At 46.0% G+C, this 26,544-nt stretch overlaps 1 protein-coding gene across 1 annotated transcript; it reads left to right on the top strand.

Moving 5' to 3' along the window:
- The first annotated feature begins 534 nt into the window (after positions 1-534).
- Positions 535-26,342, top strand: adgra3 (adhesion G protein-coupled receptor A3). The gene is made up of 19 exons (XM_070993097.1): positions 535-902; positions 8,311-8,382; positions 13,034-13,105; positions 17,679-17,750; positions 17,857-17,928; positions 18,059-18,219; positions 18,807-19,020; positions 19,154-19,318; positions 19,718-19,919; positions 20,096-20,245; positions 20,841-20,999; positions 21,112-21,279; positions 21,420-21,627; positions 21,813-22,021; positions 22,178-22,302; positions 22,512-22,635; positions 23,225-23,370; positions 23,795-23,890; positions 24,586-26,342. The coding sequence occupies exons 1-19, from the start codon at positions 691-693 to the stop codon at positions 26,027-26,029; spliced, it is 4,071 nt and encodes a 1,356-aa protein (XP_070849198.1). The 5' UTR covers positions 535-690; the 3' UTR covers positions 26,030-26,342.
- The last annotated feature ends 202 nt before the right edge of the window (positions 26,343-26,544 follow it).

The raw sequence follows: 26,544 nt of genomic DNA, 5'->3' as shown, positions 1-26,544 counted from the left end.
GGATACGCTTTTCCAAGCGGCGTACAGCTTTTCACTTTTTTATCGAGCATTTGCGGCACACCCCGCTTAAAAGGTGTAGTTGTAGCTCTTTTGTGTTTTTTTTTCCGGGAGTAATTTCCTGTTGGTGCCTGGAAAAGAAGACACGGACAAAGTTTAGTCGCTCGTGCTCGGGTCAGGGTATGTCGTCCGGAGTGCTGGGAAGTTAAAGTGGGTGTTTTGAAAAAGCCTGGACGCTATTCCTAAAGTTAGTGTGGATAACCTGGGACCACTGTAGCCGCCTCTGTAAACCCCACGCCATGAGCAACAAAGAAAACCTCTCAACAACAACCGGACAAGTTATTCAGTAACCAGCGAGTTTGCTCAGCATGTGGAATTTTGGAGGAAATGAGCAGCACGCCGGGATGGGGAGGGAAACATAAACGAGTCGTCTGGCGAACAAAGAAGAGCACCTCTGTCGGACTGAAGAGCGCCGAGCTAAGGGGAAGCCTTGCGAGAAATGGAGGAGGAAGGCTCGCTTGAGCCGAACAAGACACTGGCAGAGGTCTCATTGTTGTCTTTAGCGGGGTCTGGTTTTCAGGTCACCTCTTCGTAACAAAGCGACTCGGTATCAACTCCCCATCTGTGCTGCTTGAGTGTCTGAACATTGGTTCCGGAGCCGATGCTGCAGCGGGTCTGCCGAGGCGCGTGAAAATGAGGGCGGATGTGTTGCAGTTGTTCGCGATTCTGCTGCTCGGCGGCGGCAGCGGCGGCTCCTCGGTGGTCCCATCCGACTGTAAGTCGTACGACGAACGGCCGAAAAGCGGTGGGAAAAGCCTGGCGTCCGACAGGAAGGTGGTGTGCAGCAACATGGAGCTCCGTCAGGTGTTACCTCCGGACTCCTTCCCCAACAGGACCGTCACACTGTGAGTTTACGCTTTCATTTCACCGTCTTAAAACACATCGCTCACAGCCTCAAAACCTGTTTTACACTCGGGATCGTTTCCAGGTTTCAAGAATAATTATTCACTTTGGTAGTTGCTTTACTTAGAGCTACTTCTTACTACTTACACATGTTTTATTACTCTAAAACTACAGTTTTCCAAAGGGGAGGGGACGCTGATTATCCTAATAACTGGGCTTAAGTTCCTTGTGTAAAATAAAGAAAAACATAAGCAGCACAAGACATACATGGCTTGACAAGTGTACTTAAGCTATACATGTATCCTGTCTATGTCAGACTCTTTCACACCTCCATACTGTGACGGTGTAAACCCTGAGGAACAGTAACCACCTGTCTTCCAGCAGTGTAGTGATCCACGCACACGAAGATATTTTGGCGACTGAATCATTGCTTGCAGACACACTTATCTCATCATATCTCCAAGGCTTGTTAATAGATATCAGAGCTCACTGACTGTTAAGTTAATCCTTGTGATGTTTTTTTCCCTTGGCTGAAATATACACTCTGATGGGGTTAGACCAAGTAAGTGAGGTACTTTCTTACTGGCAACGCGCCTCAGTAAGCCTGATGTTATGCCCAGTTTTTTTTGCTAGGAGCTGCACTTGCACATGCAGTGATTATGGATTTTTAGCTTGGTTCTTGATTTGTAATCTGCCACCGTTATTCTTAATTCGGAGGCAGCAGTTGTGATTGCATGTCCCCCACAGCAAACACCTTTGCAAACCTGTTCACGACCTCCTGGACTCAGGTTCTGAAATGTTTCTGCAGCTCTGATGAGTAAAAAGACAGAAATTTATAGCTGTGCATCCAGTTTGCACTTGTGCTTTCTGGTGGTGGTGGTGAGCAATGGGAGAAATATGAGAATACCAGGGCAGGGTGCTGGAGTCAAAAGCAAATAATAGACTCCAGGTAAGAAAAGAGAGAGAGCAGACTGGGTGGTAAGTTAAGTGAGCGTGCATGTTTTAACCCGTTTACCACAAATCATATGTACATAACTTCGAAGCACTTTCCAAAAAATCCAATTTAGGCCAGTGTGGTGTCGCCTGGGTGGAGCTTGAACACCTGGCAGCCACTCAACTGAGTGTTATAGCCTGAGAGAGCTGTCAGTAAAACGGACTTAATGTCTCTCTTTACTACTAAATATCCCTTTAACAACAATTTCCTCCACGCTGACTTCCATGTTGTCAGGCCTTTTTTTTTAAAAAAACCCAACATTATCAAGCATCCAGTGGGAGTGCATCTTAAGGCACTTCCAAATTAGCTTCACCACTTACCTGTTGTGTTCCAGGAGGTGAACTCAAACACAGTTGCTTCCCACTGACACATAAATGCACCACACTGGTGAACTTCTGAAGGAATCAGTCCAACTGTTCAACTGCACGACCACCAAAATACCAAATGTTGACTGTGTTGAATTATTTCGCCCCTGGTCCCCATTTCCCTCCTCATTGTGGTCTGTAATTATCTGAGTGTCCTCTCTGATATTTACAGAATTTGAAATATGCTCATCTCTTTTAGCTGTGGTCTGTTCTAATGTCGTTTAGTAAGCCTTGCATCCATTCCTGGTGTTTGCTATGTCTGTGCGTCGCTCCGTGAGCTTGGCCTCTGTCATCTTGTTCTGGCAGTGATGGATAGGAGGAGGTCGAGCCAGGCTCCTCATGATTTAGCACTGAGCTTAAGCACTGTAACATGGAGAATGGCCTCCAAAGAACAAGAAGGATGTAATTAGAGAGCACAGACAGAAAGCAGTGCAACTCTCAGGAATTCACCCCAGTCTCCACTTTTGTGTTTCTGGACATTTGTTGTCATCCACTGGAGGAAAACAACAGAACTGTGTTCACGAGGAACCCTCTTCACAGCCCTTTTCAGACGCGAGTGGCGACAAAACAACAATTTACGTTGACTGCGCAGATCTTGGGTGTCAATTTATGACTTGTAAAATCAGCGAGCCCTCACAGTTGGTGTGGTGGTCGTGTTTTACCACAGACATCTCTTAGTTTTTTTGTTTTTTTTTAAAATTGCCAGTAATAATTTTCACTTCTCTTTCCAATTTCCATTTATAAATCATTACGAATAAAAGTAAATAAATACATAATGCAAATGTCAGGCCTGACTTTTCAAACTAGTCCATTTTAGGATAACGCTGTTTTGCTAATGCAGTGACTGGTGGCAATACATCTCCCTTGTTATATGGATGTTTTTCAATTTGTGTGTTGGCACGCCTTGTTATGTGTGTTAATTAAAGACCTTGCCAGAAACGGCAGTATAAACTAGGTGTGATTTCAAGACCCGTTCCATTAATCTTCTTGCCCCCCTCATTTGTGTGTAAGATTTCCCGTTTCCTCTTCAGGGGTCTGGAATCTAATGAATAAAAATTCTAGTCTGGCTTTTCAGTGAACATTAAAAGAAGAGAGCGAGAGAGAGATCTGAGCCACAAGCACATTTCTCTGAGCAACTACTCTTTCGGTTTTGGTGAACTTATTCAACCACTGGGATAATTGTTTTGACTCCACGCCAGAAAATTTCCCCCAGATGCTCTCACGTGATGGGTCTTTTATTTTAACTACGCCTGCCTGTACACGAGCAGTTACACAGTTAAGTATCCATTATTTAGCCAGACTTAAATGATTGCTGGTTTTAGCTGACATAGAATGCATGTAGATACTCAGTGCAGCTCTGCTCTGAATGCCTCACTGTAGAGAGGAAAAAAAGTCATGCATTCCCTGCATTTGTGCCCTCCAAATGATGCCGCATGCCGAGGTAATCCGAGAGGAAATGACACGAATGTGTTTACAGCTGGCCTGTTCTTCCATGTCAGTGTGGGCTCGGTTAAAATACGAGGGGTTGAATTCAACCTTTGCCTCACTTAGGAGGATAAATCAGGTTGTGTGAGTGCTCTGGATGGGTGTGGACATGAGCATTTATTTCTGTGTACCTGTTTAAGTTTCAGCCTACATACCCATGCAGACAGGAACTGACTATATTTAAGCTTTCTGCGCTCACCCGGCTCATATTTCTTTACAGGTCTTGTTTAGTGTAATCAGGATCCATTCACAGGAGCACCTGGGCTGCACAGAGCAAATAAGTGCACCTGGTTTTGGTTTCTACAGAGCAGCACAGGATTAATGTCAGGAAGAAAGCAGGGATTTCCTTCCTTGCTGCAGGAAAAGCGCCCCAAGTTTGATGACACATTAGAGTGCCGTAAACTGTCTTGTTTCACAGCGGTGCAAATTGGGAGTTAGGGTTACGTTGTCATCTCGTGTCCCTGAGGCTTCCCTTCCTTCAGGTCAGGCTTGTGGAGAAGTTTCCCGTCACATTTCGGGTCTTAAAAATCAGACTCATCACTTTGGAATTTGTGTGTTGAGTATTCTCCCAGCGTTTAGAAGCTGCTATGTTCTGCGGTGAGCTTTTCGAAGTGCTCGTGTAACGAGACCACAGGTGCCTGCCATCATGCATGTCCTAAGAGGATTTATTTTTGTTGCTTTCCAGGCAAAGCCGCTGGTCTAAAGGAATGCCCCTGTGCTTTTCATAGTAGTTCTGCTGTGTTTGCAGAAGAAAGTCAATTCCCAAAGGCGAGGCACTGACAGCTGCACATTTAGTCCGTTCGTAGCCTTTCATTTCGCAGACCTGTTGGGCTTTGACTTTGCCAGGTTGCCCCAGGTCTCATTTAATCCCAGACAAGCACTTCAGTTTAGTGCGTAGACATGAGCTAAGGCTGTGCAATGCCTTCTTGTCTGTGTTAATTGTGCTGCTCATCTGCTTTTATCCTCGTGTTTGCATTGTGGATCATTTTTCCATTCAGGCAGACAGCTATGAGGTGAATACCGTGCTGTGATGTCTTGGCCTGTTGGATGTGGAAAGCAGATATTGCATTGCCTCCTGTACAACTTACGAGAATGCAGGGGCAAGAAGAGCTTGTATGACAAGTGCCATTTTAAGCTTGCCCCAATGCAAGTGAATCCCCTTTAATGAGTTCATAAAAGCTCAGTTACATGTGAAACCGAAATCCTCCCCTTTGGTGCCTCAAAATAAATTCAAATGCAGAAAAATCTTCACATTTGGTTTATGGAACAAGAAAGTGCTGGATAACTGCAAGAATTACCCTGGCAAGTCACAGCACCTTAGCCATTGGACCAGTTCCCTTTTCCACCTGAGCTGAGGCCCACTTTTCCATCCACTGCATTCAGAGGAAGTCACTCTAGAAGGGTTTTTATGAGCTCAACTGCAGCCTGAAACTTATTTGAAAACCCATTGAAGAGTTACAGCCCTCCGCTCTTGGGAGTCCTTTGTTTAAAAGCCTCTTGAGCATAAAGAAAGTGTTGAGAGAGCATCAGTTGGCTTTGTCCTTAAAACACCATGTGCCTGTGAGGGGACTGTGGAGTGGCTGGCCATTTCAGTCCCTCTCTGGATAATGTGCCTACAGCCAGGGGTGTATGCTTTCAAAGGTGTATTTTCCTAAGCGAAAAAAAAACGTGGGACTACCTTCAGCGGTGTCATAGTTACTCACTGTGAAAGCAAGATGAAATCTAGGCCAATGTATTTTGTATTACTCTCCCACTCGGAGGAGACATTCCGGCTTCAGAGACATAAATTTGCTTGAGATTTATAGCATCGGTATCAGGAGACAGGATGTGAAATTTGGTCACATCCCCCTGCAGCTTGTTCTTGGCTTTAGCTCAAGTAGGTCTTATCTATGCATCGAGATAAGGAGACTCCCCTCCTCCATCGTTTGAGGCCTAGCCCGAGGAAATTCCATACCACTTCTTTTGCCTGGAGACCTCAGGCAGACGTCCAGAGACAGACAGTAAGGAAGCAGACAGTTTAGTTACAGACGACCTGAGGCCGGTGGAGATGCTGGTGGTTTAATGGCTGTAATCGCCCTGCAGATTTAAGGCTTTGCTATGTGTACTGTACCTATACAAGTAGCGTAGTTTGCAGTAGTGTTTCTTTCTCGCCAATGCAAGTGTAAAGAAAACTCACTTCAGCAGCTGAAGCAGTTTCCAGCATAACAAGGTCACACTCCTGTCATGAGGAAGAGGGAGGGACAAGGCTAGTGAAGGAATGAGGGTAGAGCCTACAAACAAGGGAGGGAAAGAAAGGGGCTCATGACTCTCAGGAGAGCTCTCTTTCACACATATATTTTGACAACCCGATAGATTCACAAGGCTAGAAATGTGTATTTACGCAGCCAGACTCGATTGATTTCCAGGATTTGTTGTTTTATGTTCAGAATCTATTCTGTAAACCTAAGTGCACAACTTCATGTGAAGATGAAAGGCCTGTTTGTGCTGTGTGCAACTTAACGTCAGTGTTGGACAGGGTCTGCTTGTGGCCACTCATCGTCTTTGCTATGAGACTTTTCTTGTTTGACAAATGGCTCCATGATTTGCCATACTTGTCGTGTTATTTTCCCCCCTTTGTACCTCTGCGAATTGTCCTATGATGCCAAATGAAAAGGGGGATTGTCGGGTCCAAATTATGACAACTCTCCCGGAGAGAAGGTCATGTGGCTCATGTACTGTCTGTTTGGCAGAGCCTGGAAGTTGCCTGACATCTTCCCAGATTATGTTCTTCATGCATGTTTACAATCCTTTTTTTTGGAGGGGACTTTTTCCTCATCAAATTGAGGGTCTAAGGATAGAGGGCCCTTCAGATTTATGTTAATGGACTATATAAATAAACTTGATTTGACTGTGAATTGGCATCCAACTGAAAGAGTCGCCACCTTAAAATCTGTTGCCAACACTGTCGTCTGACTGTTGTCAAACTGGTATTAACTGCATCTATTGTTTTGTAAGGTGTTTTTGTGCTCTCACTGTATTATGTGGATTGAGTGCCACATTCCTAAATTCACAAGGTCTCATGGTAAATGCATCCCATCGGTATGTTAACTATTTTTCAATCTAAATGAGGTTTTTGTGACCACAATCTTGGGAGGCCCTTCGTCTCTGCCTTATATCATCAGATCACGTGTCCACAGGCAGTGATAGAATTTGCAGCCTTGTACATCACCGTGTTTTAACATCTGCAATTTCAGCATGCGGAGGTCTGTGGAACACAGGAACCGTTTGTGTGCACACTTTCTGTGAGCGGCAGAGAGCCAAGCAGCAAATCTCCAATGAGTCTCCACTGTCCAACCCTGTAATAAAACAACCCCTCAACACCCCATAATGACTCCAATCTGGCCCCGGGTTGTGGGTGCCACTAGCATGTATGTCACCCACCACATCCCCTCCTTGCTGGCCAGAAACATATGCTAACCACGAGTCGCTGCTTGGGTTTTCTGCAGGGAGTTAACAGCATTATTGATTTCCCAGACCCATTGGGAGTAGTTTAGGAGAAAGACAGAGACTCCCGGGGACTTGGGCACAGAAAGTGAAGCTTTATTTTGTAGTTTTGTATGCAGTGAATCAGCTTGTGTAATGTACGGGGAATAAACTGGATAATAAAAACTGGTTTATTAGCCAGGGAGGAAGCAATCAAGAATTCACACTTGGACTGGAAGGTTTTCTCAAGCTCGCTTTTATTTTTGTGCTGATAAAGTTTTGTTTTTAAAGAGAAATAACCTCAGCTGAAGATTCGGTTGGTTTGGTTTACTATACTCTTGTGAATAAGCAGACAATGTCTAATTTTTTTGTCTACATTTAAAATGACTCTGTGTTCGATCCGAAACACGGACCTCTTGTTGCTGGAATACATCTATACGTTAATACACTGCAGTATCACCGGTGCCACAGAGGAGATTATCAGATCTGTCAAAGTTAAATTGCCACAGAAAGATCATTCTTTATCTTATATTGGCAACTCGTCTAAAGAGAGATCAGATGCTGCCAATGTAACGTGAAAGGAAATACTCAGCTGAAGTTCCTCTTGTTTTTCTTCTCATGTCTTCCTGGTGGCGAGGAACGTTCTGTGACTGCAAGCTAAGAGTGCCTAGAGGACAAAGAGTGACACTTAATATCGTTACCTGTCAACAAGTATCAGCGCGTCACCGTTCCACTTGTTGTAGTAAGCGACACTAGATCCCTTTGAATCCACTTTCACAGTTTAATTAACGCTCGTTCCTTAGCGAACTTTGGAGTGCTGTGGCTGGTTTTCTGTGACAACTGCTAAACATTAAATGTAGGCCAGTGTTAAATTGGACTTGGTGTGGTAAGTTGACAGAAACACTTGAGCTGCCAACAGTAACACAGTGTGTCAGAAATAAAAAGTTCCACACATGTTTTCTGGTGCAATAAAAGACATTGCACATCACATATTTTTATATTAGCAAAACAGAAATGTTGCAGTATTTTGTGGATGTACACTGAATTGTAATGGCTGTGCTCTTTTGTTTCGCTTTGTGTTCATACATATTTTTCTCTTCACAGAATTTTAAACAACAACAAGATTCAAGAACTGAGAAATGGATCCTTCTTTGGATTGTCTACTTTGGAAAAATTGTAAGTATTATTATCATTTTTCCTTTTCTGCCAGTGATTCGTATGAGCACGAATGTATCTGTGTCTGTATCTGTCACAGTCATGCCTAAACTTTGCTTTTGTGGAAGTCAAACTTAACTTTCTGAAAAGAAAAAATGTGATTGCAGTTATTTGTATGACGATAAATCAGCACCTAAAATGTCGTGATTGTGACAGTTGTAGCTGTATGTAGCTATGAAATATGACCAATGGACTCCACAATCGTGGGGCCTCGCAGTATTTCACATTATATCTACCAGTGCATTAGCAGGAACCATCCATCAGTCCACAGCTGAAGCTCGGAGTCGGACGTTTGTAAGACTCACATTGGCCTCTTGCCAGTGGAACATCCAGGTCATAGAAAATGAGTTGGCGTCCGCACAGCACTTAGCCTCAGTCAAGAATGTCATGATACAAGACTAGAGATGGTCCGAGAATGGCTAAATATAGATATAGCCCCAAGGGTTGGTTGTTGTCTGCTTGGTGACATACTGTCAACATACAGCTGCTCGGGTCCTCTGGGGATGGGGCCCATTTTAGAGTAAAACACAGGCAACCTCATTACTTCCCCAAGATACAATAATACTAGTATACAACACATGCTTTTAAGTGTTTGTACTTTATCTTGGAGGAGAACCTTTTTGGGTGCAGAAACTACAGCAGAGAGCTGAGAGCAGAAGGCCTGTAGCTCTAGATGGTAAAGACATTTGTTGTTAAAGTCGTGCATGCTCTCTGAGATTCCTTGAACGGTGGAGGGATGTCATTCATGCCGTGTGACTCTGACTTCAGAGAATGGAATGTCATCACCTGTGTTTCCTCCCGACAGAGATTTCACGAAAATGGCTCTGGGCCTGCACACACGGGCCACGGGTGATTTATCACCCCGGAATGGCTTCATGCAGATAAAATAACCAGACCATTAATGGCCGTGCTTTTACCCAAGGCTACAATAACACATGACTGCATTGATATGGAATTCTAAGGGCATGTTCCCCCTGTCGTTCTTCCTGGTCTGGTTAAAAATACCAGAAACGTAGAAGGCGTATGAAGCCAAATTAGCCACATTTGTTCTTGTAGTACGAGTTCAGATTGAACATTTGGCTTCATGTACTGCATGTCCCCAATTGTCTGATGATATAATTGATCACTGATGCCCATTGATTGTAAAAAAAATCTGTATTTTTGCAAATGTCTCCAGACTGATTAACATTTTTTGTCAATGTTGGTATGTATCATTGTTACTGCAAGCATGTGACTATGCAGCTTCTCCCTGGACCCTGCAGATGCCGCTCACAGTTACAAAGTTTGATTTTGTGCTTTACCAGTGCGCAGCACCTGCAGTATTTCCTCCTCTTTTCATCTTTTGTTCACAATTTATTTGTCCGGCATGACTTTTATCTGCCTAACTTTTTTAATATCAGATTTGCGGGAGAATCCCCTGTTAGCTCTCCAATTGGGTCAGCTGTTTTTTAGAGCTCAGGCCTTGAGGATAAACAGGAGGCTGTATACTCAATGTGTTAAAAAAAATGAAAGAAAGAAAAGCTTTGATCTCTCTCCACCAAGAAAGCCTTTAAGGCACTGATGTGCTTTGTCTATGAACAGTCAGTTGATTTGGTTGTAATGTCCGTTCTGCCTGTTGTTGCATCAGTCCACAGGCAAGTTTACCTCCAAAAGCAGCTCCCATTGTGCCTCACAGACCCCACCCCACTCCTGTGCACCCTCGACCAGCGAAGCGAGATCGCTAGATGGCTTGCTCGCTTTTGTCATTGTAATGAGGCCAAGCCAAGGCCAGAGGTGTCAGCAGTACAATTCCCAAACACACTCTGCATGCTGAAGCCTCCCCCTCTCTGAAATGCTCCTGTACCCCCCCCCCCCCCACCTTCACTCACCCCCCCTCCCCTTTTCTCCTCAGACTCTCAAGTCTGTCTGAACGCGCTGGGGCTCTCCATCTTGCCTTCCACCCCTCCTTCCTCCTGCCTTCACAACTTCTTTTTTCCCCCTCAGCCCACAAAGAAACTCTGCCTCATTTGGACTGCCTGTATGTAGTCGCGAAGACTGAGACAGCAGCTGGCTGTGAGTGCCAGAGAGGGGCAGAGAATCGATTACGCCGATCCGGCACTCTGCGTGAAATTGCAAAGTAACTGTGGAGACCGCTGTGTTTTGTCAGGGCCAAAAGGTGCCCCTGCTTGGATATAAGCCACACAGAATCCCCATTATCACTCTCCTCATAGAAATAGGAGCCAAGCAAGGCGACCGTCACATGCTAATTCCTCACTAAATCCGCTGCTGTGGAGGAATGCTTATTGTGGAAAACAGAGCAAGGATAACGGCTCCGGTGTGCAGTGTTTGCTGAAGAATTCATTGTCTGTTTGTGAATGGCACAGTGCTGGTGGAAGTAAGTCTCTAAGCAAGTTACGCATAAGCAGAAAGTTAATTTGAAATAGGTAGTGCTGTACTGATTTTACTTAGTGTCCCCTTGACAGGAGGACACTGGTGACAAGCCTCTAATTTGCTGAAGCAGTGGGATTACAGTCATTTTGTCATTTGTAAAGAAACAAAATGCACCATTTCTCAAATCAATGCATTGAGTGATATTGTCGGTACAACCTTACTTGATGACCAGAAGCTTGTGGTGGCTAATGTTTGCAAACTTCATATACAGTAGATATTGGTGTGTAATTGACACTGTTGTTTGTAAGCAGAGGACAGGTTTGTACATCTTTCAGGAGTTACAGGGCCTGGCTTTTAGCTGGATTTTTGCAGTGAGTCTGTACAGTTGAGGAAGACATCTTTTTTATGGGTTCCCTCATTCTTATCATCTGTGAACAAGGAGCCGTTCATCTGGAGGCTTGTTTAACAACCTCAGTTACTCTCTCCTTAGAGGGAATGTCAGTGTCATGCCAGGAACCCTCCATACAGATGCAACCCCCCCCACCACCACCACCACCACCACAAGAAAATGATGCCAAAAACAAATTTGGAAAGAGGAACTTCAGTTAATCTTGTCACATGAGGTTTGATGTTATTATAAATAACACCTCTGGAAGACTGTATGGGTGCCCTTACCAATGGCAGCAGATGCAAAACCACCCTTTGGTCTGGGGCCAGTTCAAGAACAGCCCTGGAACACACCAGCTATTTCAGTTCGAATGTTGAGAAAAAACTGGCATTTTTTTCTGCAAATAGATTTAAAAGGTGCCAGGTCATGTGTGGTCAGCGGTCTTGGGAATCTGAAGCGCTGTTACGGGTGGTTAAGCCAGGACTCGTTCTCTCTGACTCCTCATATTTTATCCACCAGTGTTAGAATATCAGAGAGCTACAGTGCTCTTTTTTTGTCATTAGTACTAGTGGTTACGGGCAGTTTTACAGGTTTCCCAGTGTGACTGGTGCCTGAACTGAAGACCACCTGCAGATATCGTTCAGTAACGCTTCTTTAGATCGTCTTCGTAACATGGGAACCTTAAAACAAGACGTTACTTTGGAGATGCTGATGGTGTTCGTGACCTGCTTTCCCTCACCTGTAACAACCGCAACTCAAAGCAGAGTTTATATAAAAATAAATTAGCTTCAGCAACAGGCAAATTAGTAGACTTGTGGAGTGGAAGGATATTTTTCAGTTCTTCGTCTTGCGTTCTCATTTTTCTCTCAACACTCCTGCACAAAGAGGCCAACTCTGCTCTCACATCAAAAGCTCTAACAGGCAGAAGTTTTTTTTTGTCTATGACTTATCTATGGGCACCTACCCGCCTTCAGATGACAGGTCCTCGACATCAAACAGGCAGAGTTACCCAGAGGCTCTTTGTATGGGTTCAGGTGGCGACTAGAAAGCCTCCTGAACCTCCGCTGTAATGAGTGACTAGGCAGTGCCAGCGCAGGTGAGCACCACAGGAATTCTGTGACCGCAAGCCTTTGAACCTCCGGAGAGGGAGGTCTGAGAGTGTGTGTCTGTGCATCTGTGGGTGGGGGGTGCGGGAGCGAGAGAGGGTCAGACTGTCAGTGACGGCGGCTGTGTTGTAATGATCATGACGAGGATTGTGGAGGTCCGGGTGTTCCAGTTAGGTCGAAAAAGAAATATATGCATGTGCAAGATATATGCTCCATTTTATGTGTTGTTACCATGTTATTATGGATGACAGTGAATTTGTATTATTGGGCTTTAAAGACAGTATTCCAAGTCTCTGCTCGCCACTTTTGATGTTGATGCTTGCATACTGAAAAGTTAATTTCAAGTCCAGTGGTTAAAGTGGTTTTCATGTCAGCAGAATACTGAATCTCTGTCTGCTAATATTTCATAACTGTTGGCTGTAAGAAGGTCCAAAAAATGTATAATTGGCATGAATCACATTCTGTAACATGCTGTTTTGCAGGCCTGCAGCCGTTTATACTTTCATTATCAATTAATCTAACGATTGCTCCCTCGATAGAAAACGTGCACATAAAGCCTAAAGCCACTGGTGACATTTTCAGGCACCTGGTTTTGTCTGACTAACATCCCAAAACACAAAGATATTCAGTTAAATCTCACAGAAGCATAAGAAAGCCAGAAAATATTCGGATTTGAAGAGCCGAAACGAGTGAATCTTTGCCATTTGTGTCCTCCGATGATTCAAATTCTCAATATTTTTTCCCACAGGGACCTGCGGAGCAACATGATCAGTCGTATTGAACCGGGAGCTTTCCTCGGACTGCCAGCACTCAAAAAACTGTGAGTAATAGTGGTAGAGCTTCTGCAGCCTCGATGTCTCTTTAATGTGGTTTCTACATATGTGTGTGTGTGTTTGTGTGTGTGTGTGCGTGCGCTCGCTCTAGTCACACATTCAGCTCCTCCGGGATTTCAATGAGGTGCTCTCTTATCAACCAGTAAGATCTAAATTCCATCCTTTCTTGGAGCAAGTTCGGAGTGCTTGCTTTAATTATTAGCCGTGCGAGAAAAGTGGATTATGAATACTGTGTCACCGCTCTCGTTGCTGCTGCTGTTGTTGTTGTTAAACTACTGAAAGTCACTTTCCTTTGGTGTTTTAAATTGTTGCTTTTGGAAGATTTTCCGGATTCCTGAACAGTGTGGGCTGTGTTCGTTTCGACAGCGTCTGATCAGAGGCTGCTTCACTGCTTTCAGCAACCACTCTGATTGCATATATTGTGTTTCAAGCAGCTGTTGTTTTGCATCTGTCTATGTAATGTGCTGCGCATGTTCCAGCAAGTCTAGAGTCTATCCATTGTCCATAAGAGAGCATGGTCAGGCAGAAGTCTATTTCTACTGCCTTGTTTTGCCTGGCCCACTGCCAGATACCGCTGCAGACAGCAATGAGGCCTCATATGCTTTCACACAATTTAAAAAAAAGGAGGGGGCTATCTAAACATGTGTGTGGTGGATATGAATATCACTTGATGATAATTTTGATATGCAGAGAACACATAAAGCTGATCCATCTGGGATGTGTGGTGTGTGAGTGCGGTAGGTCAGAAAGAAACCGTGTGTCAGTGTATGGTGGTGTGTTTCTCTTTGTGTATTGACTGTGTGTGTGTGAATGTGTGTGAGAGAGCATGAGAGAGAGCAAGAACACAGCGTGAATTGGAATCATCCGACAGTACCCAGCCACTGCCAACACAAACTTGAGCTTGGCTGCTGCTGCGGAGCAATAAGAGCAAGACAGGAAGGCAGTCAGCTCCTTGGCTCAGACCTGGCTCCTCCCCGCCACCCCCCCCCACTCGTCCTCAATGCATATTCATGCCACACTCAGATGGATTCATGCCTGCCTGTAGGTCTTCTGCATATCAAAACCTCCACCCCACACACAAGCTATTCATGAAGACCATCCTCGGCACCACAGAGCGATCGGCAGCCTCACACGGCTTGTTCCAGGGTACAGTTTGGCTTTGCCTGAGGGCAGCAACGTTTAATTGGCCCCACCAAACGTCTCCGTTAATTTCAAAGGGGAGTTGTCACTCACTGGACTGTGAAAGGAAGGGAGCACAGAGGAGAGACGATGAGGTAGTGCCGGACCCTGGGAATGTAAACACAGAAGCCCGACATCAAGGGCTGGCATCCATCACTGCACATCCACCCTACTTATTTCCCCAGTCTTTGGAAAATGAGAGTGAAGTTAATTTGCAGCAAGAAGTCCATAAACACATTTTTAGCTGTATTAATGTCACCTTTGTTTGACATACCTTTGGCATGGTCTCTTTGTCCTTATCGTTGACTCAACTGTAGCCAGTCATTGATTTCCCTCTACCTCCCATCTCAGTATTGCATAATTAGCTGAATTGCCATTTCAAGACGTGCCATTTGGACGGCCTAATTATGTCTTGTCACAGAACAGTGACGGGGGCATTTAAGGAGACGAGTGCAGCGGTTTGGACAGTATGGGCTGAACACCAGACATTGCTCTTACTGACACACTCAAAGGTTCGTTGCGTTTAAGAGTTGTTAGTTTAGTTGTAATAAGCAACGTTTAAGACGTTTAAGAGATTTTCACAGCAGGTTGGAAAATAAGGGTTTGGTGGAGCTGTTGAGAAACACTTTAGCGTCATGTGGACTTAAGCGCTGTAACTGACCGCAACCATGTGCATAGGCTTAGTAGTTACGGCGTTGCTGCTCCCGTTTGCTCCTCAGTCTTCTCCTCCTTTCCAGTTGCACACATCGAGGAAAGCCCCCCCGACCTCCACACACCATCACAGGGAATCAAACCGTGTGACCTCATGGAATATCCAGTCATGAAACAAGTTTGACTTTCCCGCTGTTGTGTGTGTCACAAAGTAAATGGATGTTAACACGGATGCTGGGGGAATATAATTGAAGCACGAACATGTGTGAAGAGTCTATCTTGTGTTGCAGTGGCGCATCAAACACTGCGCTCTAAACCGCAGCCTACATTATAGGTTTTTACGGCGAGTCTCCCGTTAACCCCTTGTGTCGACCATAAATCCAACTATTCTCAGTCCCTAACGAGGCGTCGAACAAGGCGCTTACACCATGTCCACACTGCAGTGGATACATTGGAAATGTCAGCCCCGTCATCTCAGGTTTTTCACTGTGTTCACGATCTAAACTGAAATGCAAAGTAAACAAACAAAAACTTGAATTTCAAGAAGGGTGGGCAACTTTTCAGTTAGGGCGAGGATTAGTTAAACAATAAAAAATACAGTCCATCTTAAATTAAAGCAGAATCTACAGATGAGAAGGCTGACATGGACCATTACAACAGGTCTAACATCTATCCTGAAATGGTCTGAGTTCCTTCATTCGTGCTGGGAGTTAGGCTGCACTGTTGGTTACACCCACCGGGGAAATGCAAGCATGTCCCTTACATCACGTTACACACAGTTCCCACACAGTTTCAGCCTTACAAATATATGCAAACACAATATCCAAAACCCAAACCGTACGGATGTCTCTGGCCTCAGCCCGTTTTTACTCCACCAACAGCTGAACAGACCCGCTGAAGCCTCATCACACGGGGCTATTTTTGCCTCTGCTCCTTGTATCATTTGCAACAACTGAAGCACTGCTATGCTGTTAATGTGCTACATGCCTGTAGTTGACAGACGTGCTTGAGATCGGTCTCTGGTCATGAATACTAGGCGACTAGTAAAAGCAGATGCACAGTAGAGACATTAGTCGGTAATCAGCGTGTAGCCAGACAAGAAAATCAGTGATATGTGAGTATAACTCACCAGCTTGTCTTAAGTCCCTTGATGTAGCTGTATTTGAATCCAGGTGATAAAGCGAGATGAAAATTTGCCTTTAGCGAGGGGAGCCCCCTCTCTCCACCCCCTTCACTTCTGCTGTGTTATCCTTCCCCTGACACACAATGCTCAAATTGGCAAGCCTGCAAAAGGCAGCTTTTTCTTCTCTTCCAAGTGGAACTAATAACCTCACACAGTAAATTCCCCAGCTGGTACCTTAAGGACCAACACCAATAATTACATAAATGCTGGGATGTTAGCATATGCCTGACAGTCATTTTCCAGGTATCACTTTGTGTCAGTATCACATTCCTCGAGCACCCCAGGATACAGTTTAGCTGGTGGGTTGAGGTAATGATCTGTCTTTTCTCCCAGGCTCTTGTCTCTTTACTTGGCGCTTTTCAATGATTGGATCATTCACAGCGGAATATGTGTGACAGCGAATGTGAAGGTGCTGGGACTTTGAACCGCGGTTGCTTTAAATGTTATCTCTGTGGGAATGCAAGGAGCCGAAAATGAAATTGTTGGATGATAACCGTGTTAGCACTTGATCAAAGCTTTTTATGTTTGGCTTTCAGCAATTTCAAAGCTGCACTAATAAATAGTTTTTTCAACTATATATCAAATAACTGTGTGCGTTGTGAAACATGCCGGCCGTTCTGGCAAACTCACAGAGAAATATCACCTAACGGCAGTTTCTCTCCGCTCTTCTGGAGCATTTTAGTGCCTTTCAGCTCATTGTTTTGCTTCTTCGGCCCACACATGTACTGTGTTCAGCCTCTCTCACGCTCTCATGAACTTTGTTTCCAAATGCAGCAAATTTAAGGAATGAAAAGCTCCAGCAACACTCAAAGTCTAAAAGAGCAACTTAATCGTGAGACTCATGCATTCTGGCTTCTGGGATGTGTGTTTGGGGGGGCATCCCAACCCACAGGTGTGGGACCATTGTGTCAGAAGATTGGTTTACTTAAGTTTACCTGGAGCCTCAAGTCAATATTTTCTCTTTGCAGCTCTTTATGAATGTTTGCACGCTGGGTGCAATTCACAGAGGCAGGATCAGCCTCTTGTATGTTCAGTCCTGAATTCGTCTGCGATTCCTTCTGAGAGGCGTCAGGAGTCTCAGACGCTTCGATCTGATGCTTGCCAGAGACATCATGTCAGGTCACATACAGAGGAGAAACACACACTTTTGACGTGTCTGACATTAATCACAGACGATTAATCATCTCCCAGAGTGGTACCTTTGATGTGCAGGTTTCCCTGGAGGCCCGCATCGACATTAGCTAAAATCACCTTCGAAGTTGTAAACCTGTCAGCTGAAATTTTTTTTTCAGCGCCTTTGCCTCAACCTGCCTCTCTTGAACTCGGCCCTTTCTTAAGGAAAGTCCTGTTAGGCTTTATCTCAACAACTTAAGCATTTCTCCATTTATCAGTTTTTCTCTGGATACAGTCTGATTTTCAGGGCTTATCTTGTTGGAAAACATAATGCAGCATACTAATTGATGGTCTTTTAGGCCTTTGGAGCTGTCATACTGTGTTATTTATGAAAGAAATAAACCCGAAACTTTCTTCTTCTTTGTGTTCTACAGAGACTTGTCCAACAACAGCATCGGCTGTCTCAAAGTCGACATCTTCAAGGGCCTCACCAGTCTGATCAGACTGTAAGTCACTAGTATTTTTGTGAATGTATTAATTGTTCACTAAAACAGGCCTTTGTCTTAGAACCAGACCAGGATAAATGATTTCCCATCACTTATTTGTTTCCAGGAACCTTTCAGGGAACATGTTCTCTTCATTGGCTCAGGGGACCTTTGACAGCTTGGTGTCTCTGAAGTCGTTGTAAGTATGATGAAGAGCACGTTGCTGTGCTTTTCCACTAGGCAAATCAGACTTTTTGTGACTTAACTAGCTCCTCACCACTTCACTTGTCCGCCCCCCCCTGTTTCTGCGTGCTTCTACACATCCGCAGGGAGTTTCAGACCCCCTACCTGCTCTGTGACTGCAACCTTTTGTGGCTGCTGCGTTGGATCAAAGAGAGGAACATCGTCGTCAAGAACACCAAGTGCTCCTACCCCCAGTCTCTCCAGGGCCAGGTCATTTCCTCCATCAGGCCGGAGCTCCTCACCTGCGGTAGGGACATGCACACCTGGTCAAAACATTTGCCTCCACACTTGTTTGTAGATTTGATGGAGCGTCTTCATTTCAGCGAGACGACGTGATGTGTCATTTGTCCAGACATTTCGAAAGGTTGAAATAAATCATGTTGAGCTGTGACACAGATTGTTGCATAAAAATGGAACACTGCCTCTTTAATTTCTCTGTTTTGGTATCAGTGAGGCTGCTGGTGTCTGGGGAACAGGGGCTTGTGCAATGACACGGGAGATAAGAGAAGGGCTGCCCAGGCCAATGTTGCCTTTGTTTGTACTTGCTCATGTCTTATCAGTTCGGCACTCATCAGAGTGAGGGATTATGAAATACATGGCACAGATCGAGCAGGCGCTGTGGCCTGACATGAATGACAAATACCCAGAATTCAAGGCACTGTTTTAGTTTCCCCGTGTGTTCAACAAGTGCCGAAAGTGAAACAAAAAGGCACTGTGTCTGGAGTAAATGGAATGAAAGATTATTTGCGACAAATATGAGCCAAATAACATTTTTATTTTTCTGTGAAGAATGACGACCTGACTCTCTTGCTCACGCCTATCTGGATTCCTCAGATGCTCCGCTCGAGCTGCCCTCCTTCCAGCTGACGCCGTCCCAGCGTCAGGTCGTCTTTCAGGGGGACAGCCTGCCGTTCCAGTGCCAGGCCTCCTTCGTGGCCGAGGACATGCAGGTGCTCTGGTACCAGAATGGCCGCATGGTCACGCCCGATGCCGCCCGAGGCATCTTCATTGAGAAGCACATGGTGCAGAACTGCTCTCTTATTGCGAGGTATGGCAAATGTGCCTTTTTAATAGCATTAGCTTTTAGCTTTAGCTGAATTCCCCTTCTCTGTCTAACTCTTTGTGTGCAACATCAGGCCAGAATATCTGAAATGTGTTGATTTCTCCTTGTTTCCCATCAGCGCGTTGACCATCTCAAACATTCAGCCTGGTTTTACTGGGAACTGGGAGTGTCGGGTCAGGACAAGCAGGGGCAACACCACCAGGACTGTCCATATTGTGGTGTTAGAGAGTTCCGCCAAGTATTGTGCTCCTGAACGTGTCGCCAACAACAAGGGAGAGTTCAAGTAAGTGTACGCGCACAGAACCAGACACAGAGCTCCACAAACTGATAAAAAACTGATAAAAGCAAACAGGTTTATTCATAAGTAAGATGTTTTCTTATTATTTATTCATCTGACCTTGTAATTAGCCAAATTCAGTACTTGAATATATTCATACATATGTATGAACCACTGAATTTAAAGTTATGCTTGGGCAGCATGCAGTCATGTCAAGCTCTGTGGCTCCCCCTTGTGGTCAAACATGTGAATTACTGGCCGTCATGGTTCCATTACTGTGTCGCTGTTGATGTCACACACATTATTGCGCACATGACACAAAGTTAGGAGGAAATAAGGACATCGCCTGTATCAGTTAATGAGGAATGGAAGCAGCAGGACTGAGATCTATTTGGCTCCTTCCAGGTGGCCCCGCACCCTGGCAGGGATCAGAGCGGACCTCCCCTGCACCAGGCTGCCATCCAGCGCAGGCACGTACTCGGGCAGCTCAGGCGAAGAGCAGCGGGCGTGGCGCTACTGCGATCGCAAGGGGGTGTGGGCGGAGGAGGACTACTCCCGCTGCCAGTTCCAGAAAGATGTCACAAGATTTCTGTACGTCATCAACCAGGTCTGTATCTGGTTGGTGAGGTCGATATTTCCGATAACCTCATTCACTCTTATCTTTTCTTTCTCGTTGTTGCCATGTTAATTCACTCCTCCTCTTATCTTCTCTGCTTGTCCCTCTTTTCTTGGACCATTTCGAGACATGCAGACTGATTCTCCCTCTCTGTATCTTTCCTCCAGATGCCTCTGAATGAGAGCAATGTGGTGGACAGGGCTCGGCGCCTGTTGGTCTGCACGAACGATGCGGCCAACTTCTCCGACAAGATGGACATCATCTTTGTGGCTGAGATGATTGAGAAGATTGGCAAGTTTGTCGAGAAGTTTAAAGAAGTAAGTGCTGTCCTGGCTGCGCTCATATTTCCAACCCAACACCAAAGCAAAAATGAGGCACTTTTTACAAACCCGATTCCAAAAAAAGTTGTGCCATCATTTGCAAAACAAACTGTGTTTACCCACAACAGTTTTACAAAGGATGGATAGATTCATGCTGAACAGCTGTTTGTTGTCATGTAGCTTAATGAGAAAGCATTTCTTGTCTTCGGCACAGCTGTAGGCCAGCAAGAAGACGAGAAGTTTTCAAATGTTGTAACTGCTGTCGACAACGAGTACCGCAGTTTTAAAGCATGTTAAAGTTTCGTTGGGCGACACCATGCTTGACATTTGCTTCCAGTTGTCACGTAACTTCGAAGTCAAGTGTCTCCCTCAAGCACATGTTTCGTGCTGTTTGATACAAACAAGATGCTGGATCAACACATTCACTGTTTCCTCTCAAGCAATTAAGAAAATTAGCTGCGGCTACTTATACTAAGAGTCACTGTTTTTGGCTCACAGAAGCTACAATGGCAACCTTTCCAAGTCAGTGTCATGAATTTCCCAGCTAGCTATGCACATGTTCACCTATGTCCAAATTTTCCTTGTCTCCCAGCTGGGTGAGGAGATGGTAAGCATGGCCAGTAACCTGATGCTGGCTGATGAGAGGGTGCTCTGGATGGCTCAGCGTGAAGCCATGGCCTGCTCCCGCATCATCACGTGCCTCCAGAAGATTGCAGTCTACCGTCTGGCCACAGCACAGGCCTTCTCCCTGGTTCGTCCCATCAACAACGCCATGCCCGAGTCGAACCCTTGTGTCATATTAGCCTGTAAAATTTTGTTTCAGAATGATTTTAGTCATATTTCACTCCCTGTTGTCCTTCCAGACATCCCCCAACATAGCACTGGAGGCTCACGCTGTCAGGGCCAATGACTGGAACGGCATGACCTGCATGCTGTTCCAGAGGCCCAGCCCAGAGCGCACACCCGGGCAGGACCGCCAACTCACCTTCAAATGCAACACAACCAGTTCCTTCTCCAGCATCCTTCACAAGGTCAGCATGCAGCAGAGGTTGTTTGATGGTTGTTTTTGCTGAAAACAGCATAAAACAGAATTCTAAAATGCTTCATGTAATCCAAACAAAACAATAGATCTATTGGAAAAGTGGATTGATTGTATGTTTTCTCCCCGTAGAGCACCATTGTGGAGGCTTCCCTGCAGCTTCCTCAGTCTCTCTTTACCCAGGCTGCACTTCCCGGGCAGGCAGAGGACACAGTCTACAAGCTCCATCTACTGGGCTTCCGCAACGGCAAGTTTTTTCCCTCCACCGGCAACTCGTCCCAGCTGGCTGATGGTGGGAAGAGGAGGAGTGTGGCCACCCCCGTCATCATGGCCAAGATTGGTGAGTCATAATGTTTTGGTTTTTTTTGGAGTTAGTGAGGACAAATCTGAAAATACTCTGACACATACAACTGGCGCGCAAAGCAACCAAAACTTGACAGCAGGACAAGAACCAAACAGCCCTTCAGCTCAATTAGGAGACATTACCACGCAATAAAACAGAAAGCTGTCTGTGTTTTCCGTCAGACGGCATGTCCCTGCACGTCCTGAGAACGCCCGTCAACATCACCCTGCGGCGGTTCGCCCGCGGCTCAGACGCTGTGTCCGCCGTCTGGAACTTCAGCCTGGTGGGAGGCCACGGAGGATGGCAGAGCGACGGCTGCCGCATCCTCGGCCATCATGACAACTTCACCACCATATCCTGCAACTCTCTTGGCAACTACGGCCTGCTGATGGTAGGCTGGGTTACTTCTTTCGTTGGTTGGATGACACGTATCATGAATTTCATTTATCTGGCAATTTGGACTTGTCCATAAGCACTATACGTATTTCTTGGTATACAACATGTTCATACCCAAAACTGAGGATTGATGTCATCTTCTGTCATGCAGGACCTCAGCAGTGTGGAGTACTTCTCTCCCACTATCCAGCCGCTGCACCCTGTCATCTACGCCACTGCCATCATTCTACTTCTCTGCCTGCTCACTATTATCATCAGCTACATCTACCATCACAGGTAAGAGATTACCTCTATTGTTGCTTGATTATTCAGCCATTATTGTTTTGCTGATTGTTTATTTTTGCCCCAAGCCCCCATTAATTTCTGCTTAATAGACTAAATCTCTGTTTCTAATTATTATTCATCATATTGCTGTTATTTTTTTCCCAAATCATATTTTTCATAGTTTCGGTTAATTCTGTGATTTGTTGTTTCTGTGGCCCCAGGTCTGTCCGCGTGAGCCGCAAGTTTTGGCACATGTTGGTCAACCTCTGCTTCCACATCTCCCTCACCTGCGGGGTCTTTGTTGGTGGCATAAACCAGACGCGGTACGCAAGCGTCTGCCAGGCAGTGAGTACAACCCAACCCGCGCCCTTCCAGCGCTGCTGCTGCGAATGCTTTCCTCCTAACAGTCAGCAGACGAACACGAACACGTGCTTTGGATGTTTCAAGGGAAAAAAACATGGAAAAAGTTGCCTTTGGCCAAATTCACTCTGCTCATAAAACTTGTGGAAGCACAGTAAAAAAAATACATAGAAAGATACAGTAGATGGTTTCCATGGCTGGAGGCAATCCTGCACCTCCCCTCATGGCGTGATGTACTGAGATGCATTACTTATTCATTTTTCATTGCACAAAGTACCTGGATGAAAGATCTTGGCAGGGAACTTTTTGTTTATTTATTTAACCCCCCCTGACATAAAGACATATCTCACAAGGTGATTTTTCAACTCAGGCTGATGATGACATACGCAGTACAAAATTGCTCAAGGATCATCTCGCCATTCGGAGTGCTCCCATGTGCTGGAGTCCATCATTTTTATTTTTATTGGTGAAACTTAACAACAGGGGCGTGCCATCACTCTGATGAAGGTGATTGATTGCATTCCTTTCGCTTTAGTCAATGTCACATGCGTATAACGGTGCGATGTCTTCTTAGGTGGGCATCTTGCTGCACTATTCAACTCTGGCGACCGCTCTGTGGGTGGGTGTGACCGCGCGCAACATTTACAAGCAGGTGACGCGCAAGGCCAAGCGCTACGAAGAGCTGGACGAACCTCCGCCACCGCCCCGGCCCATGCTGAGGTACGCTACCAGCGCTCTTACGTTACAGATGTGTGCATTAGGGTCGCATTTTCCTTGCTGGATGAGGCAACTTTACATGTTCAAATGGCAGCAGTGGGTCACTGTAAACTACGCTTAAGTTCCTACCTGTTCAGAGCAAATAGATGCATGTTTTTCAGTGTGTTTTAGAGGATGCTTAACTATAATCAGGTAGTGTGTGATTTTGTTCGCTTGGAATATTTGTAGTTGACAAGACAAGAGATGAGTATGTTACTGAGCTTTCTGTTGTTTTTAGTAGCCATGTTTGAAGCATGCCAAACTGCCACATGGTGTCAGTGTAGAGGCCTGAAATACCAGTGGACCTCTGTGCCCAGCTCATACCCGCTTGACGTCCTGCAAACAGAAGGGCTAAGGCAGAATAATGTCTCTGTGCTTTCTCCAAAAGGTTCTACTTAATCGGTGGAGGGATACCCATCATTGTCTGTGGGATCACTGCAGCGGCCAACATCAAAAACTACGGCAGCCGCACCAATGCACCATAGTAAGTACGCTGTATAGGAAGCAATTAAAGGTCCCGTCCCTCAGGATGCGCTCGTGGTAATGCTGTGTCATTTTTCTTTGGGCTACAGCATTTAATAAAGGAGCATCCAGGCCCAGGAGATCTTTTACTTTCAGTCCTCTGGAGGAGTTGGCTTTAGCTATCGACCGGCCGGACTGCATTGCTTTTGTAAATAATGGATATTTTTATGAGGGGAGGAAAAGTTTATTCCCCAAAGTTCTGATTATGTAGGCCTATTAATGGCGTGTGCATCCAAGCAACAAGCAACTGCTGCCAGTTTACAGTGAGCCCCCCCACCCACACCCCCCTCTACAGTGGCAGCTGTTTAGATTGTGCAACGTGGCTGACTAATTGAGAAATCTGGACCCGTATCTGTCTGAAGTCTTTGGAGTTTAATTAATTTCTTGCAAGCGAGATGAAGCCTGCCTGTGTTATTAGATGTAATGGGACAGTTACTGTAAAAATACAGAAGTTTTCAAAGAGCCGTTTGAATTTCGAGAACGAGCACTGTTGAAATGTTCCTTTCAGGAGGTCCTATCGAATTGAAGTTATTGCTAGGGGATGATCTTGAGATGACATAATAGGGAAAAAAATCTTAAAGAACATTAAAAGCCGCATCTGTTATCTTACAGCGTGTGAAATGTTTGATTGGTCTCGTCTGTCTGTTCTCCCTCTAGTTGCTGGATGGCATGGGAGCCCAGTATCGGGGCTTTTTATGGCCCGGTGGGATTCATCATCTTCGTGGACTGCATGTACTTCCTCAGCATCCTGCTCCAGCTGCGTCGCCACCCTGAACGACGCTATGAGCTCAAGGAACCGATGGAAGAGCAGCAGCATCTGGCTTCAGGCATCGAGCCTGGGGCGGATGGTCCCAGCAGCCAGTGCCACCCGCTCACTCTCCAGCTCCAGCCTCACGAGGCGTCGTCCTCCATCGTGTCTGCTCCCCACGCCGTGCCCCTGTTGGCTCTGGAGAACGAGCACACCTTTGCTGCTCAGCTGATGGGCGCAGCAGGGGCGTTGGGGCTGTATGCGGCCCTCTGGGTGTTCGGGGCCATGGCTGTGTCACAGGACCACCCCTTTGACTTGGCTTTCACGTGCCTGTTTGGGGTGGCCGCACTGGCACTGGGGGCCTTCATGGTGGCGCATCACTGTGTCAACAGGCAGGATATGAGGCGCTATTGGTCCCAGGCTTGTTGCTCTGGGAGACGAGCCTACTCTGCTCAGGAGGATGTCCTTCTGCCTCAGTCAGGCGTGGCAATGACATCCACAGCAGGCTCTGCTGACAAGGCAGACGGGGAGTCAGCAAAGTGCGGCCACAGCAGCGCAGACTCCTCTTACACAAATAAGAGCGCCCCCAGCGTGCGCAACTCCGCCCACGGCAGCAAGCTGACCAATCTGCACGCCGAGGCGGCTCAGTGCAAGTCCGCCTCGGCACCACCTGCAGCTAACGGTGCAGCCGTTTTGGACAACAGCCTGACTGAACATTCACTAGACAATGAAATTAAAATGCACGTGATGCCAGTCGAGGTGCAGTTCCGCCCAGTGAACAACATCAACAATCCAACAGCTGCCACGAACGGACACGCGAGCAGGCATCACAAAAACAGAGCGCGAGCACACAGGGCGAGTCGGCTAACTGTGCTGCGAGAGTACGCCTACGATGTCCCGACCAGCGTGGACGGCAGCGTGCAGAGCGCCTCACACAGGCGGCACCATCATTATGACATAGCAGCGCGCAACAGTCGGCGGGCGGCCTACATGGCCTACAGAGAGCGGCATCAGAGCCAGCTGCAGCAGGACAGCAGTGACAGCGCGAGCCTGCCACGCCGCTCCCGCTACGCAGATAAGGGAGGCGGCAGCATCCTGGGGAATGGTTCATTGGTGACCGTAGAGACTGAGCGGGAAGCTGCCGCCACCATGTCAGGCTCAAGTAAAGACTCCGGCCCTGCAGAGCAACCCAGCAGCACCGAGCTGGAAAGCCAACCCAAGTCGTACGGGCTCAACCTCATAACTCAAAACGGTGGCACGCTTAAAGAAAATGGACAGGCGTTGCCTTTAATCAGCACAGAGAGTGCAGCCAGCGTCAAGACTGGCTTGTGGAAACATGAAACTACTGTGTAGCGACAGTTTCCGTCCCAAAGACTGCACCGTGATACGCCCTCGCCTCCAAACTGTGAAATGTCTTTAGTTTTTCCATTTGTGCATTCGTGTCAATGTACGATGAAATCATTACAGCCACTGAACTTTCTCTGTCGATATGTTTTTGTAAATGGTCTATTTTTATAACTTTTAATGCAAACCATTTTTATTCCATTTTAGAGTTCTGTACATGAAATTGCATGGTCTGAGCTGCCCTGTGCATACCCTTCCCCGAGGGATTCTGTCTCCATTCTAGTTTGTCCCAACGATAATAAAACAAAAAGTCCCTTTTACCTAATTGCATGTTTTTTTATTTTATTTTTCTGATAACTCCTCCACAATCTCCTCTTGGGTCTCTGCAGCCAGTGCAAAGGTGAGTCCAAGCTGTTTTGTTTCCCAGAATTACTCTTGCTGACAATATATGACAAGCTGGTAATTGGGTTTTTCGCTGACCTTCAGGTGGCTTCAGGTTCCTTCCTCCGCAGCGGAGCACCACT

This window comes from Chaetodon trifascialis, chromosome 23 (assembly GCF_039877785.1).
Source record: "Chaetodon trifascialis isolate fChaTrf1 chromosome 23, fChaTrf1.hap1, whole genome shotgun sequence".
NCBI classification, from domain to species: domain Eukaryota; kingdom Metazoa; phylum Chordata; class Actinopteri; order Chaetodontiformes; family Chaetodontidae; genus Chaetodon; species Chaetodon trifascialis.
The sequence above is the reverse complement of the archived record's forward strand: the minus strand, read 5'-3'. Positions and strand labels throughout refer to the sequence as shown.

What these genes read in the sequence shown, in the direction of transcription:
- adgra3 (XM_070993097.1), top strand. Translation starts at nt 691, where the DNA reads ATGAGGGCGGATGTGTTGCAGTTGTTCGCGATTCTGCTGCTCGGCGGC. An exon ending in CCCAACAGGACCGTCACACT is followed by an intron (nt 903 to 8,310) that starts GTGAGTTTACGC and finishes TTCTCTTCACAG; the next exon opens with AATTTTAAACAACAACAAGA. An exon ending in GCCGGAGCTCCTCACCTGCG is followed by an intron (nt 18,220 to 18,806) that starts GTAGGGACATGC and finishes TGGATTCCTCAG; the next exon opens with ATGCTCCGCTCGAGCTGCCC.